We start from the raw sequence: 17,132 nt of genomic DNA on the forward strand, positions 1-17,132 counted from the left end.
AAACTGTTGTTTCTAATTTGTGTTTGTAGCTATGTATACTGTATTGTTTAGTACTATATTTGTATTTTTATACTATTAAACGAGAAGACCTCCTTTTGTGTGTCGCTTCTCTTCCTTCCATGATAAATTAATCATCATGCCTCTGGGTTTTAAAGATGACATGCATAGTCGCATTTGTCGTCCATTCTTATGGTTCATTTTTGGAGAAAAACAACAAAAAAAGGAGTCCGAATGAGGAAAAAAATTTGAGAAAAAAAAAAATTTGAGGAAAAAAATTTTGAGGAAAAAAAAATTTGAGGAAAAAAAAATTTTGAGGAAAAAATTTTGGGGCAAAAAAAAATTTAGTTTGGACTTGTAATATTTTTCAAAATTGAATATCGAAATAGGAAAAAGGAACCGAATAAGGAAATGGAAATCGAAAAAGGAAATGGAAATCGAATAAGGAAATGAAAATCCAATAAGGAAATAGAAACCGAATAAAGAAATAGAAACCGAATAAGGAAATAGAAACCGAATAAGGAAATAGAAACCGAATAAGGAAACAGCAATCGAATAAGGAAATGAAAATCGAATAAGGAAATAGAAACCGAATAAGGAAATAGAAACCGAAAAAGGAAATGAATATTGAAAAAGGAAAAAGAAACCGAATAAGGAAATAGAAACCGAATAAGGAAATGGAAATCGAATAAGGAAATGAATATTGAAAAAGGAAAAAGAAACCGAATAAGGAAATGAAAATCGAATAAGGAACTAGAAACCAAATAAGGAAATCGAAACCGAATAAGGAAATAGAAACCCAATAAGGAAATAGAAACTAAATAAGGAAATAGAAACCGAAAAAGGAAATGAATATTGAAAAAGGAAAAAGAAACTGAATAAGGAAAAAGAAACCGAATAAGGAAATAGAAACCGAATAAGGAAATAGAAACTGAATAAGGAAATAGAAACCGAAAAAGGAAATGAATATTGAAAAAGGAAAAAGAAACCGTATAAGGAAATGGAAATTGAATAATGAAATGAAAATCCAATAAGGAAATAGAAACCGAATAAGGAAATGAAAATTGAATAAGGAAAAAGAAATCAAATAAGGAAACAGAAACGAATAAGGAAATAGAAACGAAAAAGGAAATGAATATTGAAAAAGGAAAAAGAAACCGAATAAGGAAATGAAAATCGAATAAGGAACTAGAAACCGAATAAGGAAATCGAAACCGAATAAGGAAATAGAAACCCAATAAGAAAATAGAAACCCAATAAGAAAATAGAATCCGATTCAGGGAATAGAAACCGAAAAAGGAAATCAATATGAAAAAGGAAATAAAAATCGAATAAGGAAAAAGAAATTGAATAATGAAACGAAAAAAAATGAGGAAAAAAAAAATTGAGAAAAAAAATTTGAGGAAAAAAAAAAATGAGAAAAAAAAAAATTTGAAGAAAAAAAATTTGAGGAAAAAAAATTTTGAGGAAAAAAAAATTTGAGGAAAAAAATTTTGAGGAAAAAAAAATTTTGAGGAAAAAAAAATTTTGAGGAAAAAAAAATTTCGAGGAAAAAAAATTTGGGGGCAAAAAAAATTTAGTTTGGAGTTGTAATATTTTTCAAAATTGAATATCGAAATAGGAAAAAGGAACCGAATAAGGAAATGGAAATCGAATAAGGAAATGGAAATCGAATAAGGAAATGAAAATCCAATAAGGAAATAGAAACCGAATAAGGAAATAGAAACCGAATAAAGAAATAGAAACCGAATAAGGAAATAGAAACCGAAAAAGGAAATGAATATTGAAAAAGGAAAAAGAAACCGAATAAGGAAATGGAAATCTAATAAGGAAATGGAAATCGAATAAGGAAATGAAAATCCAATAAGGAAATAGAAACCGTATAAGGAAATAGAAACCGAAAAAGGAAATAAATATTGAAAAAGGAAAAAGAAACCAAAGAGGAAATGAAAATCGAATAAGGAACTAGAAACCGAATAAGGAAATGGAAATCGAATAAGGAAATGAATATTGAAGAAGGAAAAAGAAACCGAATAAGGAAATGAAAATCGAATAAGGAACTAGAAACCGAATAAGGAAATGAAAATCGAATAAGGAACTAGAAACCGAATAAGGAAATCGAAACCGAATAAGGAAATAGAAACCCAATAAGAAAATAGAATCCGATTCAGGGAATAGAAACAGAAAAAGGAAATGAATATGAAAAAGGAAATAAAAATCGAATAAGGAAAAAGAAATTGAATAATGAAACGAAAAAAAATGAGGAAAAAAAAAAATTGAGAAAAAAAATTTGAGGAAAAAAAAAATTGAGAAAAAAAAAAATTTGAGGAAAAAAAATTTTGAGGAAAAAAAAATTTCGAGGAAAAAAAATTTGGGGGCAAAAAAAAAATTTAGTTTGGAGTTGTAATATTTTTCAAAATTGAATATCGAAATAGGAAAAAGGAACCGAATAAGGAAATGGAAATCGAATAAGGAAATGGAAATCGAATAAGGAAATGAAAATCCAATAAGGAAATAGAAACCGAATAAGGAAATAGAAACCGAATAAAGAAATAGAAACCGAATAAGGAAATAGAAACCGAAAAAGGAAATGAATATTGAAAAAGGAAAAAGAAACCGAATAAGGAAATGGAAATCGAATAAGGAAATGGAAATCGAATAAGGAAATGAAAATCCAATAAGGAAATAGAAACCGTATAAGGAAATAGAAACCGAAAAAGGAAATAAATATTGAAAAAGGAAAAAGAAACCAAAGAGGAAATGAAAATCAAATAAGGAACTAGAAACCGAATAAGGAAATGGAAATCGAATAAGGAAATGAATATTGAAGAAGGAAAAAGAAACCGAATAAGGAAATGAAAATCGAATAAGGAACTAGAAACCGAATAAGGAAATGAAAATCGAATAAGGAACTAGAAACCGAATAAGGAAATCGAAACCGAATAAGGAAATAGAAACCCAATAAGAAAATAGAATCCGATTCAGGGAATAGAAACCGAAAAAGGAAATGAATATGAAAAAGGAAATAAAAATCGAATAAGGAAAAAGAAATTGAATAATGAAACGAAAAAAAATGAGGAAAAAAAAAAATTGAGAAAAAAAATTTGAGGAAAAAAAAATTTGAGGAAAAAAAAAATTGAGAAAAAAAAAAATTTTAGGAAAAAAAATTTGAGGAAAAAAAATTTGAGGAAAAAAAATTTGAGGAAAAAAAAATTTGAGGAAAAAAAAATTTCGAGGAAAAAAAATTTTGGGGCAAAAAAAAAATTTAGTTTGGAGTTTTTTTGGATATTTTTCAAAATTGAATATCGAAATAGGAAAAAGGAACCGAATAAGGAAATGGAAATCGAATAAGGAAATGGAAATCGAATAAGGAAATGAAAATCCAATAAGGAAATAGAAACCGAATAAGGAAATAGAAACCGAATAAGGAAATAGAAACCGAATAAGGAAATAGAAACCGAAAAAGGAAATGAATATTGAAAAAGGAAAAAGAAACCGAATAAGGAAATGGAAATCGAATAAGGAAATGGAAATCAAATAAGGAAATGAAAATCCAATAAGGAAATAGAAACCGAATAAGGAAATAGAAACCGAAAAAGGAAATAAATATTGAAAAAGGAAAAAGAAACCAAAGAGGAAATGAAAATCGAATAAGGAACTAGAAACCGAATAAGGAAATAGAAACCGAAAAAGGAAATGAATATTGAAAAAGGAAAAAGAAACCGTATAAGGAAATGGAAATTGAATAAGGAAATGAAAATCCAATAAGGAAATAGAAACCGAATAAGGAAATGAAAATTGAATAAGGAAAAAGAAATCAAATAAGGAAACAGAAACCGAATAAGGAAATAGAACGAAAAAGGAAATGAATATTGAAAAAGGAAAAAGAAACCGAATAAGGAAATGAAAATCGAATAAGGAACTAGAAACCGAATAAGGAAATCGAAACCGAATAAGGAAATAGAAACCCAATAAGGAAATAGAATCCGATTCAGGGAATAGAAACCGAAAAAGGAAATGAATATGAAAAAGGAAATAAAAATCGAAGAAGGAAAAAGAAATTGAATAAGGAAACGAAAAAAAATGAGGAAAAAAAAAATTTGAGAAAAAAAATTGGAGGAAACAAAATTTTGAGGAAAAAAAATTTGAGAAAAAAAAAATTTGAGAAAAAAAAAATTTGAGGAAAAAAAAAATTTGAAAAAAAAAAATTTTGAGGAAAAAAAATTTGAGGAAAAAAAAAATTTGAGGAAAAAAAATTTGAGGAAAAAAAAATTTGAGAAAAAAAAAATTTTGAGGAAAAAAATTTTGAGGAAAAAAAAATTTTGAGGAAAAAACATTTTGAGGAAAAAAAAAATTTTGAGGAAAAAAGGTTTTGAAGCAAAAAAAAATTTAGTTTGGACTTGTAATATTTTTCAAAATTTGAATATCGAAAAAGGAAAAAGGAAAAAGGAACCAACTTGTGTCTGGGTTCAAATACATATTTCAAATCTGGACTTCAGATACTAGTATGTGTATCAAGACAACCCCGCTATTCCGACACACCTATATACGACATACTTTTATTCAACAGTCTAATATATAAAGACAAGGGTTAATATTTGTGTTATAAGAATGCAAACTTCCAAAACTAGAAAACTGAGCAGCTCATTGGTCGTTCTGAATATGCATGGCATATTTAGCTTCTTGATTTACCATTGTTTAAACAAGGCAAAGTCAGTGACTTGCTATTGGGATACCAAACAGGCCTTTGAAAATGTGATGCTAAATGTCCTCAGATCTGACATTCCTAAGATAGTGTCGTGGAAACTAAAACATGGAATTATGGGGGGGGGGGGATTCTGTCAACATGCATGTTCTTTACGAAAGATTTCTTCAATATTAAATGCTAATCCATATCTTCATTTATGAACAAAACCAATTTCTGAATATAAATTGCCAAAATTTGTGGATGACGCTTTAATAATCATTTGCATCCATGTCTACTCCTTCTAAAATTGTAATTACTGTGTTTGAATTCTAACATAAAAGTTTTGAAAGTACTTAGTGATTTCAAAAGTCGAAATTTTGAGATCAAAGTCAAAATTTCGATTTAAAATAAAAGTCGAAATTTTGAGTTTACAAAAAGTCGAAATTTCGAGTTTAGATTGGAAATTTTGACCTTTAGGAAGTTGAAATTTCGAGTTTTAAAAGTGCCAAAATTTCTACTTTTCAAAAAGTCGAAATTTCAAGATTTAACAAAGTCAAAATTTCGAGTTTAAGTCAAAATTTCGGGATTTGAAGAGTCACAATTTTATTTTTCTATGTCCCTAATACGTTTCCGTACCTTTCCACTCTTGGGCTAATTTGTGGTATCTTCACACCACTTACCTACTACATTGGGTTAACCTTAGTAACGATAATTATCTAAAATGTATCTTTCTTGTTAAAAAAAAATTAAATAAAAAAATAGCGAAATTAACAACTTTGTTTGGACGCAAATAAAAAAAACTTGCTATTTCGAATTTGCGCAAATGTCATTAGATGTTATTATAGACTCATTATAGCGTAATCGTCCTGTTAGCCCGACTATTATCAAGTTTGAAACTAAGGGGATTGGACATTTCAACAAAATAAGTATGGTCTTTTTATGGTGTGGGTGTTTAGAATATATTTTGATCAGATTATCAAATATTACATTTATAGATTTTAATATTTAAGATCTTGATTGGTTTTGCCAATATCATTTATTATTTTGATTTTTTTGCCAAACAATTGAATAAGATAACAACAAAACTAAAACACGTGAAAACTTTTGAACTGAGACGACAGTTAAAATTAAAAAAAAAAATGATGCCAACAATTTTTAAGAAAAGAAAAATATTTTTAATCCTGCCCTACTACATTCATACAGTATGCAATGAGTTGATTTGATACCTTTCGAAACCATTTCAACTAGATTTTTTAGGCAACGGAGAAAAAAGATATATAGTTGAAATGGTTTTAGCTTGTTGTTCGGTGTGAGCCAAGGCTCCGTGTTGAAGGCCGTACTTTAACCTATAATGGTTTAATTTTTAAATTATTATTTGGATGGAGAGTTGTCTTATTGGCACTCACACCACATCTTCCTATATCTATTTTCCATATCAAGATATAATTCAACATGTTCTGAAAGCAGATATATAAAAAATAAAAATCAGTGATTCTCGATTTTTGCACCTTCTGGTACCTTAACCAAATTATTTATTTCCAGGCACTTCACTTATATCCAAGAGACTTGAAATCTCTCATCAACCGATCAAAGAGCTATATGCAGTTGAGAAATATACGGAAAGCCATTGATGATGTTGAAACATCTCTACATCTAAACAACTTATACAAAGAGGTATACTAGTATTACTGATAAAAATGTTAAAAGTCATCAATAAGAGTAAATGACTTCTGGTATGATTTACATCAGAATGCATTGAGTGTGTAGGTAAAGGTGATATCTAGGGTTAGCTTACTTGCTAGCTGAATTGGGAAGTCATTATAAGGTTAGATAAACTACCTCTCTCCTTTAAAGGTAGACTAGTCCGATAGATAACAAATATATATATGTTCCAGACCATATGAGTATTTGGACCGTACGCGTACGGTCCGGACTGTATACGTATACTCACACAGTCCGACCATACGCGTACGGTAGGACCGTATGAGTATACGCGTACGGTCCAGTAAGAGTTGACCGTACATGTTATTTGATCACATGGGTATCATTGAAACAATCTTTATTTTTAGTTTTACAAATTGTTATTGATAATTTATTACAATTAGATAGATAAAATGAACAAACGAACAATTGAAATTAGGTATTTGTTTAATTGTATATCTGTATCCTATTTTCGTACGCTCGCCCAAGGTGACACAATATTCAAGTAACGTAATATTTTTAGCATTTTCATGTATGCAGTTCAGTCATGTTCTTTTGCATTTGCATTTTTTGGTAAAGTTGCTAAATATTATAAAACGCTTTATGTTTACTTCCAAGATCTTCAATTCATAATGCAATTAATGTATTACTGAATGCCATGCCTAATACAAGAGATTAACATATTTAAAGAGCGTGAATTAAAAAATAAATAAAATATAAAATTTTTGTTTCAATTATAATTGAACTTTTTATATTAATTTGATAGCTAAGTTATGTTGATATGCTATATGCATTTGTATCTAATAAACTTGACCAATTTTTTAATAATAGTCAGACCGTACGCGTACGGTCCCGACCGTATGAGTATTTTGAAAAAGTACGCATACGGTCCAAATACTCATACGGTCTGGAACACATATATATATATATATCTGTCTGTAGGACTAGAACACTCCGAAAGGATGGTGGTATACCTAACCTAATAAGGAGTTCACTTCAAGTTAAAAAGTATCTACTTCTTTAACGAAAGGCACGAGAACGCTATTTATTTATAAACACCTGACCCTATATTTTAGACGTTCTAATAAGCGATATATAAATTATTTAACCTTCAAAAGAAAAACGACGAATTTGGTTACAGGATTTTTTTATACATATTTTTTTTAATCTTATTGCTGATAAAAAATGGAAAGGGTTTAATACCTATTCACGAAATTCATTATGTTATTGGAAAAGAACATTATTTGCAGGAGAGGAAATATTTGTACAATATCCCTTTGTATTTAAATCGATTAAAACTCTACATCTGATCACCTATAGAAATGTTTTCTAAAGATTAATATTAAAGAAATGTAAATGATATATCTAATTCCGTCTATGATATTGAATTTTTCTGTAAAAGGTTCCCATAATTATTATTTTTTTAATTTTTATTTGTATAGTATGTTTTCATACTTAATCGCCCATGACTTTTTGAAATGCAGCATTATATTTATACAAATGAGCCAAATAATCATTTGTGATAAGTACATAGTACGTACATGTATGTGTTGAAGTACGTTTATTTCCAATTACTAGTATAACCAGGATTATCAAAAATGGAATAAAAATACACTAATTATGCACATAGTATACATGATGAGATTTTACTGGAATATGTGTGTTTTAATGGCAAAAGTTTGATGAGACCAGATAATTAATTAATTTATAATAAGGCAACGATGAACTTCACATATGTAAGTATTATTTTCTGATTTTTTTTCTCTCCAAAAATGTAAAGTTATACCGTTCTCTACATTTCTCTTATGTCTCGAAGTATTTTTTATTTATTCAGTAAATTAATTATTGTAGAGATGATTTCACCAGTAGGCCATTTGATATACCGCTATTTTTAAATAACCGTCAAACAAACGTTCAATATAAACTTGTAAAAAAAAATTAAATACTAAGACTTTTCTACCTCAGGCATAGATTACCTTAACTGTATTTGGCAAAACTTTTAGGAATTTTGATTCTTAATGCTCTTCAACTTCGTACTTTATTTGGCCTTTTTAACTTTTTAAGATTCGAGCGTCACTGATGAGTCTTTTGTAAACGAAACGCGCGTCTAGCGTATATACGAAATTTAGTCCTGGTATCTATGATGAGTTTATTTAGTAGAATGGTCATTGTTGATCTCCATTTTTTGGGAGAGTTTATTCTTTCGCGTTCTTTGCATTTATGTAGTATTTTGTGTTTTTTTTTGTCCTTTCGAAATTTTGTATGGCTCTTTATCAAGTTTGTATATGACTCATTTATTTTTTTAATGGGTTACGTATTCTGTTTCATATGCAGCACCTCTAATGCGACAGAAAATCTTGAAATATTCAAAGAAGAAAAATCATCAGGAACCATCAAAGAATTAAAACTAAACATATAAACATATCCAATACCAAAGTTTTTAAAATCTAAATCAGATTGAATTAAACAAAACGCAGTGTAAATTCGGTGTGCACTTTGACTAAATATACTCAAGTATGCATGCAGGATTCATGGTCATCATGATGATACACACGTGATATTTGCTACTAGAGACTAAACACCAATCCATCCATCGACAAATCATGACGCCAAAAATTAAGTTCAGCAAGTTAAGTTTTGGACGAGATTTGTTAAACAGTTATTTTACACAATTGAGATAATTTGTAGGCAGTTTTTTTTGTAGGTATTTTTTTTTATATCATGTCAACTTCGATACATCGGGTTCAAGGCAGATATGTTGTTTTACAGGTCGAACACTGATTTATATTTGCATCTTTATATAAGTATTTATCGTAATCAAATACATATATACAACTGATATTTGAAATTTGACAATGCAAATGTACAGAGTTTAAAGAATCGGTCAACAAGCCTCTTAACAAAACATCTTTATATTAAATTCTTTTAAAAGGATATTTAATCAATCGTTACACAAACCAAAGGATATGATGTATCAATTTAAAAGCCACGTTTGATAAATTATCAACCAGGTTTTGTTTGACATTGGCCTTCACTCGCATTTCATCGAACTTGTCGTTGAACTTCTACATTTAACATACATTCCACTAGCTGGGATCATTATGTAAACTGGTACATTTCTACTAAAGAAGGTATGAAGCTTTTGTATATTACGAAAATTATCTTCATGGAAGCTGTATTTTAGTTCATTTATATCGTCATTATAAATGAGAATTTATAATAACGTTTCAAAACCTTTTGTTTGATAAAACCATTCTATCTTAGAAAAGTTAGGTCCATTGTCTTTGAATTTTCTAAAAACATTAATTTGTTTGAAAATAATGTGTAATTTTGCATTATATACTTATGTATGATAACGATCATCGTGTAAATGTTCAAGACCATATGAGTATTTGAACCTTACCCTTACGGTCGGACCGTATGAATATACGCGTACTGTCCAGCTGATGTTTTGGGATCATATGGGTTAAATTTAAACAAATATTTATCAAAATCATTATTTTTAGTTATATAAATTGTTTTTATGACATGTATATGGATAAAATGATTAAGCGAACAATTGAAATTAAATATGTGTTTATTTTTATATTTGGAATTCCTATTTTGGAATACACATACGGTCCAAATACTCATAAGGTCTGGAACATATACAATTACTGTTATAACTAGTTTTATTAAAGTCTTGAAGGGCCATTTTGATCTCAATACAAGATGAAATATTAGAACATTTTTAAGGCCATGTTTAATTCTTATCAAAGTTTGAAATGCAGTTGTTCAACAACCCTATATATTAGTTCAGGTTGAATGGATGCCTTTTTCTGAGCATCCTTTCTGGTGTTAAATTATAGATTCTGGGTACTGATGTTGTTTATCATCTAAATTTGTCATTGTATACTTCTTTATGTATGAGTATTTCCTTTACTGTTTAGTATTTTTTGGTTGATATTCATTTGACGTGGCTCTTTACTTATACATCCCGTAATTGTGTTATATTGCTACGGATATTTTTTTGTATTCTTGTCTCTTATTTTTGCTAATGCGCTTTGTCTATATGCATTTTTTGCCTCTTTGTTATATATTTGTTTGATTTTATAGTGATTACGATTATAACACAAAGATGACTGTTGTACCCCTATTTTTTTTACATTTTTACCTATTATGTCTGTTTGTTTTGTTCACACGTCGTTGTCAATATAATGGAATATTATTGGACTGTCATTAATTAAGATGTTTGGCTGTCTGTAAACAAGTTTTAACCCCCCTTTTTTTACATAAGAAATTTCTGTACCAATTCAGGAATATGACAGTAATCAATTGGTTTTACGTGTTTGAGCTTTTGATTTTGCCAAATGATTAGGGACTTTCCGTTTTGAATGTTCCTCGCAGTACAGTATTTTTATAATTTTACTTTTTCCTGGGCGTGGTCTAAAAATAATTCCCCAGTAATCATTTAGTAAACAACAGGAACATCTAGATCTTTGAATTTGAGGATCAAACTATAAAATAGAATAACGAAAGGCAAATAGTTATTTTGAATGTTTAAAAAAGAACAGAATTGTCTTTTGATCTTTTGGCAGAACAGTTCATACAAACGTATAAGTGCTGAAAACGCTTAGTACATTAATAATCTTCATCGGGAACAAATAAAACCAAGAGTTTTTAACTATGCAACAAACATGCATAAGTTGGATGTTACAATGATTTTATCATTATCGCAATATTAAACCCTCTAAAAGAGACAACAGAAAAGTTTAAAGTATTTTTGAAAAAGATGTAAGAAATATTCAAAAGTTCAAACATTTACACTGAAACAAAATGAATAAAAACAGTAACAATTAAAAGGGTTGACAAAAACAAATCTCATTTATTGAATTTGTTTGAATACTGACACAATTATTAAGATATTATTTACTTATTTAAAGTCCAGAGAAATGTCTATCGAATTTTATTTATATAGTTCTTTAGTGTATATTTAACATTGAATCAACGCAAATGATATGTTTATCCTATACATACTACCAGTATAGAAATATAAAATTCTTTATTTTCGTCTATCAATGGGTCTCTTTAATACCAGTTGAAATGGTATGCTCCGTGGCTATGTATAACTCGTAATTATAGGTTACCTTTATTCTGTGAAATTTTACTTCAAATATTTGAATCAAAAGGGTAGATTGTTATCACAATAAGACGATCGTGTATCACGAAAACAATGTAGACAACTGCAAATTCAGAGTCTCGCACGTTGATAAATTAAGTGTTGTTTTTAAAAATAATGTTTTAATTAATGCAGAAGCCGATATGAAGAAATTTCCTATTGAACATGTTAATTTTCATTTCTGATTTACATATATTTACATTTTCAATTATATAGTCATTTCATAAACTAACTGTTTGCAAAAGTATGACTTATTCGATATACTAAAGAAATTCTTATCCCATGCATAGTTTCCCTAGACCGTATTTGACACAACTTTTTAGAATTTGGAATCCTCAATGCTCTTCAATTTTAAATTTGTTTGGCTTTCCAACTAATTTTATCTGAGCGTCACTGATGAGTATTATGTGGACGAAATGCGCGTCTGGCGTAACAAGTTATAAGCCTTGTACCTTTGATAACTATGTACTTAACTAATCTGTTAAACATATAGTTTCTTTGATTGGCAGTGCTGTGTAATGTTTTAACTAGAAAATCAAGATAAAATATGAAATAATTCGCCAGTAATTTATCGATGTTTTTATCTCGAAAATTGATTTGAAAGAGAAATGTTAAGGTAACAAATCACTTTGATGTATACCATAGACACAGTCTTTGTCGTTTTGAAATGTCATTTTTGAAAATTATTCAAATTAAGGAATGTATCGTCCTCGATCGATCTGATTCTTAGCCTGGATTTAGCTTACTTTTTTTGTCCTTTTGGGTTTATAGCTCTTCATCTTTTAATAAGCTTTGGATTTTCAAATACATTGGTCTCAAGCATAACTGAAGAGACAGTGATTGTCGAAATGTGCAACTGGTGCAGAAAAATTGGTATCATTTATGTTATTGCATTTACGTCTTAGTAGTCAATCGTTTATTCTAAATGTTTGAGCCGAAGACAGCAATTCGCACGTTGTACTTTTATTTGAAGATTGTAAGTGCATATAGGGTTGTTGTGCAATGGATTGATGCATGGAGTACCTCTTTTCTATCTTTATGATTATATACAAATTCGAAGATATGGTTATTTAAACACCATTTAAAAGATTTTTCGCATGCACACCCAGATTGATCTAGTTATTTCGATTAAAACGCCTATGCGGTAGGTGTACTTGTAAACAAGTTACGTAGAAAATGATTTATGGGCTTTTCGTATGACAAATGTAAAAACAAATATCCCTGCTTCTTTGTTTGTTTATAAATTCGTACTTTTAAGAATCTCATCCAGAAATAAACCTCCAAAGGTGGAATAATTATCGTTTTCTGATTTTTACTTTTCTTTTTCTCGTTCATATAAAATGTTATGTAAGTTATTATTATCAACACAGACAAATCATTTGTTCGAATATGAACTCGAAGTTACAGTTTTACACAAACATGTAACCGGTGTTACTTAAAATCTTTAAAACAAAATGGCTACCATAATTTGTTTCTCAATAAATCACACATAAACGATTTATGTTATTCATTTCTATTTCTATCATTGAGAGACTTAATAGATATAAAACAGAGTTTCTCTAAATTCAAAAGCTTTATTGTATTCAGGTTGCAACATGGGTCATTATTTCCATTCATTGGGTTTAAAAGCAACACAAAATTGTAACATCAATTTAAAATATCATGGGCTCATTTGAATTCTATGGCATGAAAAGGATTCGAGCTGATTAAAATATTATCAACAAAAGTTTGAAACTTTCTAAATACTACTTATAGTAACAAAAAACTGAATCAATAATCGTATTCAATATTTTCCTATAGATAACTAACAACTAATACAGTTCGATCATAAAGGTATATATAAGACATAAGTCCGATAGTTTAAGGCCTGTTTATAAAATCGGAAATGGGATTAGGAGATTTAAATATTTACTGTTTAATATTTGACGGTTATACTTTCGAAAAGATTTATTTATATTAAGGTGTTCATGTAGATTAAAGATTAATTTACAGCGAAACTGCAGTGGAATTTAATAAAACATTATTACACAGATCTTTTTTGGCATATAGTTTGATAAGGTGAGTGTCCGATTTTGATTTTTGTTCATAATTTAACAAATTATAAATATTATCATTGAGCATCTTCTAATTTCAGTTATCTATGTCTATTGAATTGAGTGCCTTTTCAGGAGTGACGTATTTTAATTGATAATGGCGGATTATTTACGTATAAGTGTTCCTTTTTAAACAGTACCATTAGCCTCATCCTCAATAATATTTGATGGGTAAATATAAAATCGCATAAAAAAAGTCTTATACGTTTTTTGATTGAGTTAAGTCTGCTAATTGATATTTTATCGTATTTTTTTATATGTTGTGATGTTATGCTATTGTTTCAGAAAAAGGGAGAAGGTTTGGGCCCATTAAAACGTTTAATCCCGCTGCAAATGTTTGCACCTGTCCTAAGTCAGGAATCTGATGTACAGTAGTTGTCGTTTGTTTATGTAATATATACGTGTTTCTCGTTTCTCGTTTTGTTTATATAGATTAGACCGTTGGTTTTCCCGTTTGAATGGTTTTACACTAGTAATTTTGGGGCCCTTTATAGCTTGTTGTTCGGTGTGAGCCAAGGCTCCGTGTTGAAGGCCGTACTTTAACCTATAATGGTTTAATTTTTAAATTGTTATTTGGATGGAGAGTTGTCTCATTGGCACTCACACCACATCTTCCTATATCTATTATATCCATTTTTCTTTTTCTGTGAAAGGAGTTCACAGGGACGTTTTATTTACAACCACTGGATATATGCCACTGCTTGTAATGTTTTAATTCCCTGAGGGTATATCCGGCCTAGTAGTCATAAATTGTGTTGATTGGAGTAATCCACCATGATTAAAAATTGAAAGTTTGATAAACATTGAATTTTGGAAATACCAAGGCTTGTCTACCTCAGGAATAGATATATTTTGGTCCTCGTTTTTATTATATTTTTAATCGAGTCTCTTGAAGACGAAACGCGCGTCTATCGCAAATATAAAGTTAAATCCTGGTATATTCGATGAGAGTTCTTAATATATGTATTCTAATTATTTGGTATCTTATTTTTTGTTCGATTTGTATCAAGTTATTAATTATGTGTTTTTCTGCGGTTTTTTCTGCACATGTGGTAAACTTTGTGGCAAACTAAGTAACAAAGTAGCAAAATAATGCTTTCGAAAATGTCCATCTTTTGTGTCCTCAAAAACAGGGGAAAAACAACATTATTATTCAATTTGTTTTTCTTTATTTTCATCCCAAATCTCTTTTTTTTTTGTTTTTCAGATTTTTTTTATATGATTTAATCCAAATTACATGGCGTAGATAACCTAAGCTTTGCATTCATGTCTTTTTCTTGGGTATCACAGCCAGTGTATATTTGTTCCGCCTAACAGAAGTTCCAATGAAAACTTTGTAACAAATATTGTCATAGTATCTATTCCTGTTTGAACAAATATTCTTTTCCATTTATTCCGTTAGAACCTTATACTGTAACATTTATTCCTGTGGAAATAATATTCCAGAATATATATGCTCCTTTAAAGTTTTGGAACTTATGTTATGAAGGAACTTCTATAACGTGACATCACAAAGACTTGCAATGTACAACGTTGTTTTCTGTGTTATGTTTATTGGATAGCGGGTGCAATTCTGGAAAATGTTTCTTAGGTGATTTGGAGAAGTTTGTTTTTATCTTTTTGTTCATCTTTTTTGTTCTTTTTTTCGTCTTGTGGAAAATAACTACTGTCTTTGTACTTTCTCACTCTTCCAACATCTATTTTGTCTTGAAATTCGACCACAATTTCGTGAGTCATTCTCTCTCATCGAAGATATAGGAATAACTTATCCATATCTTTATTTGGTTTCTTTTATAAACTTCATTTTCAAATGCACAACACATCCTTTATATAACTACTAATACTAGCAAAAGAAGTCCGGGTCTTGAGGTTGTGTCTTAAAACTGATTCAAGAACTCATCAAAGATATTCATTAAATGGATTCACTGATATTTAAGTATTTTTATATTTATTTATAACATATGTCTTCTCAAAGAGTAAAGATTAGTATAAAATATTACAAAGGTTGCAACAATATCCGAACGAAAGCTGATATGGTTCTTTCAAATACAAATTTTATCTAACTGATTCTTAAAAATTTACAGGACTTTGTCAGCAGCTTATATCTGTTTTCTAAACTAAACATTTTAAAAATTTAACCTCTTATTTTAATTTTTGTCTAAGCATGATCGAAATTTGTTTTTGTAGAATCCTCTACATGACACGTATATCTAAAACTGGTTGATATACTACTTTGATTGGACTATTCCTTCATTGGGATATCCTTAGCTCAGTAGTAACTGTTATGGTGCTGACATGATTAATAAAGCTAAACACTTATTCGTAAATTCTCCTAGGACTAATTAAGATGTTAATAGGAAATAATGTTAACCTAAGACAAAGTTGTCCTTATATGACTTGGGCTTGTCAATTAAATCGGTTTCTGACATAAAACTATGAAGAAAATGCAATGAAATATTGTCTTGGATGTATGGCTTTTACTTGTTTGGCTTTATAACTATTTTGGTCTGCGCTTCACTGATGAGTCTTATGTAGACGAAACATGCGTCAAGCGTATGAAATTATAAGCCTGGTTGGTACCTTTGATAACTATTTCCCAATACATAGTCAAATGTTTTTTATGTGAATATTTACCATACACCCCTTCATGTTTATGTACATGTTAAAACGTTAACGTTACTTTGAACATAGACATTGTTTAAACTGCATTTTTGAAACTTTTGTTTAAAAATCGAAATGGCGTTAGTATCAAGCTATGTTCATCAAAAGTAAAGTTATTGACTGGTTGTTTTGCAAATTATGACGTAAATGAATAATTGTGAGGTTCTCTATATTATCATGTTCATTATAAGTCAACAAATGTGATAAAGCCATTTATTACACACAATTGCCTTTTATTATAACATGTATATCCGGATATTCTAGGTTTAAACAGTTCGGTACATAGCTAATGTTTACCTATCCTTGCTAATGGTCTTATATTAATATATAGATTACATTTTATACGCCATTTTTCTACAACATTGGTAGTTTTGGCTATTTTGATTTTTTTTTTGGTGTATTGTGACGCCAAAGAAACTAAAAAAACAACATTAGATATATACATAAAACTAAATTACATGTAAATTAGGTGACTATCCGCGTTTTATAAGAACGTTTTCGTGAAATGAGACGAACATATGCTTTACAGTGACCTGTAGCCGTAATTTCTGTGTCATGTTGGTCTCTTGTGGAGAGTTGTCTCATTGGCAATCATACCACATCTTGTTTTTGTTATATTTACTCATCTTTTAACCGTTTGCATGTTTATTAAACGATACACAGGAAGATAGATTTTAATTTTAACTATTTTAGAAGTAAGGCATAATACCAATGTTAATGGAAGGATTATGTACTTTAAATTTCATATTTCTGTTACATTCTATGTTCATAATCGGATCTTGAACAAAGAAATGTAGTGCAACTAATATCGTTTGACGGGTAGAAAGATGCGTTT

General features: G+C 29.2%; 1 protein-coding gene across 5 annotated transcripts in view; it reads left to right on the top strand.

The window, feature by feature from the left end:
• Nucleotides 1–17,132, top strand: part of LOC134708092 (outer dynein arm-docking complex subunit 4-like) — a 42,709-nt gene that overhangs the window by 11,081 nt on the left and 14,496 nt on the right. For 2 of the 5 annotated variants that reach the window (XM_063568390.1, XM_063568391.1), the window contains exon 2: nt 6,227–6,358. In XM_063568390.1, coding sequence (XP_063424460.1) covers nt 6,227–6,358 — 132 coding nt within the window. Of the gene's footprint in view, nt 1–6,226; nt 6,359–7,925; nt 8,122–9,347; nt 9,517–13,419; nt 13,602–17,132 lie in introns of those variants that run through there. The other 3 variants (XM_063568392.1, XM_063568394.1, XM_063568393.1) reach the window with 3 other exon arrangements.

The sequence above is a fragment of the Mytilus trossulus genome, chromosome 2, assembly GCF_036588685.1.
Source record: "Mytilus trossulus isolate FHL-02 chromosome 2, PNRI_Mtr1.1.1.hap1, whole genome shotgun sequence".
Lineage (NCBI taxonomy): Eukaryota > Metazoa > Mollusca > Bivalvia > Mytilida > Mytilidae > Mytilus > Mytilus trossulus.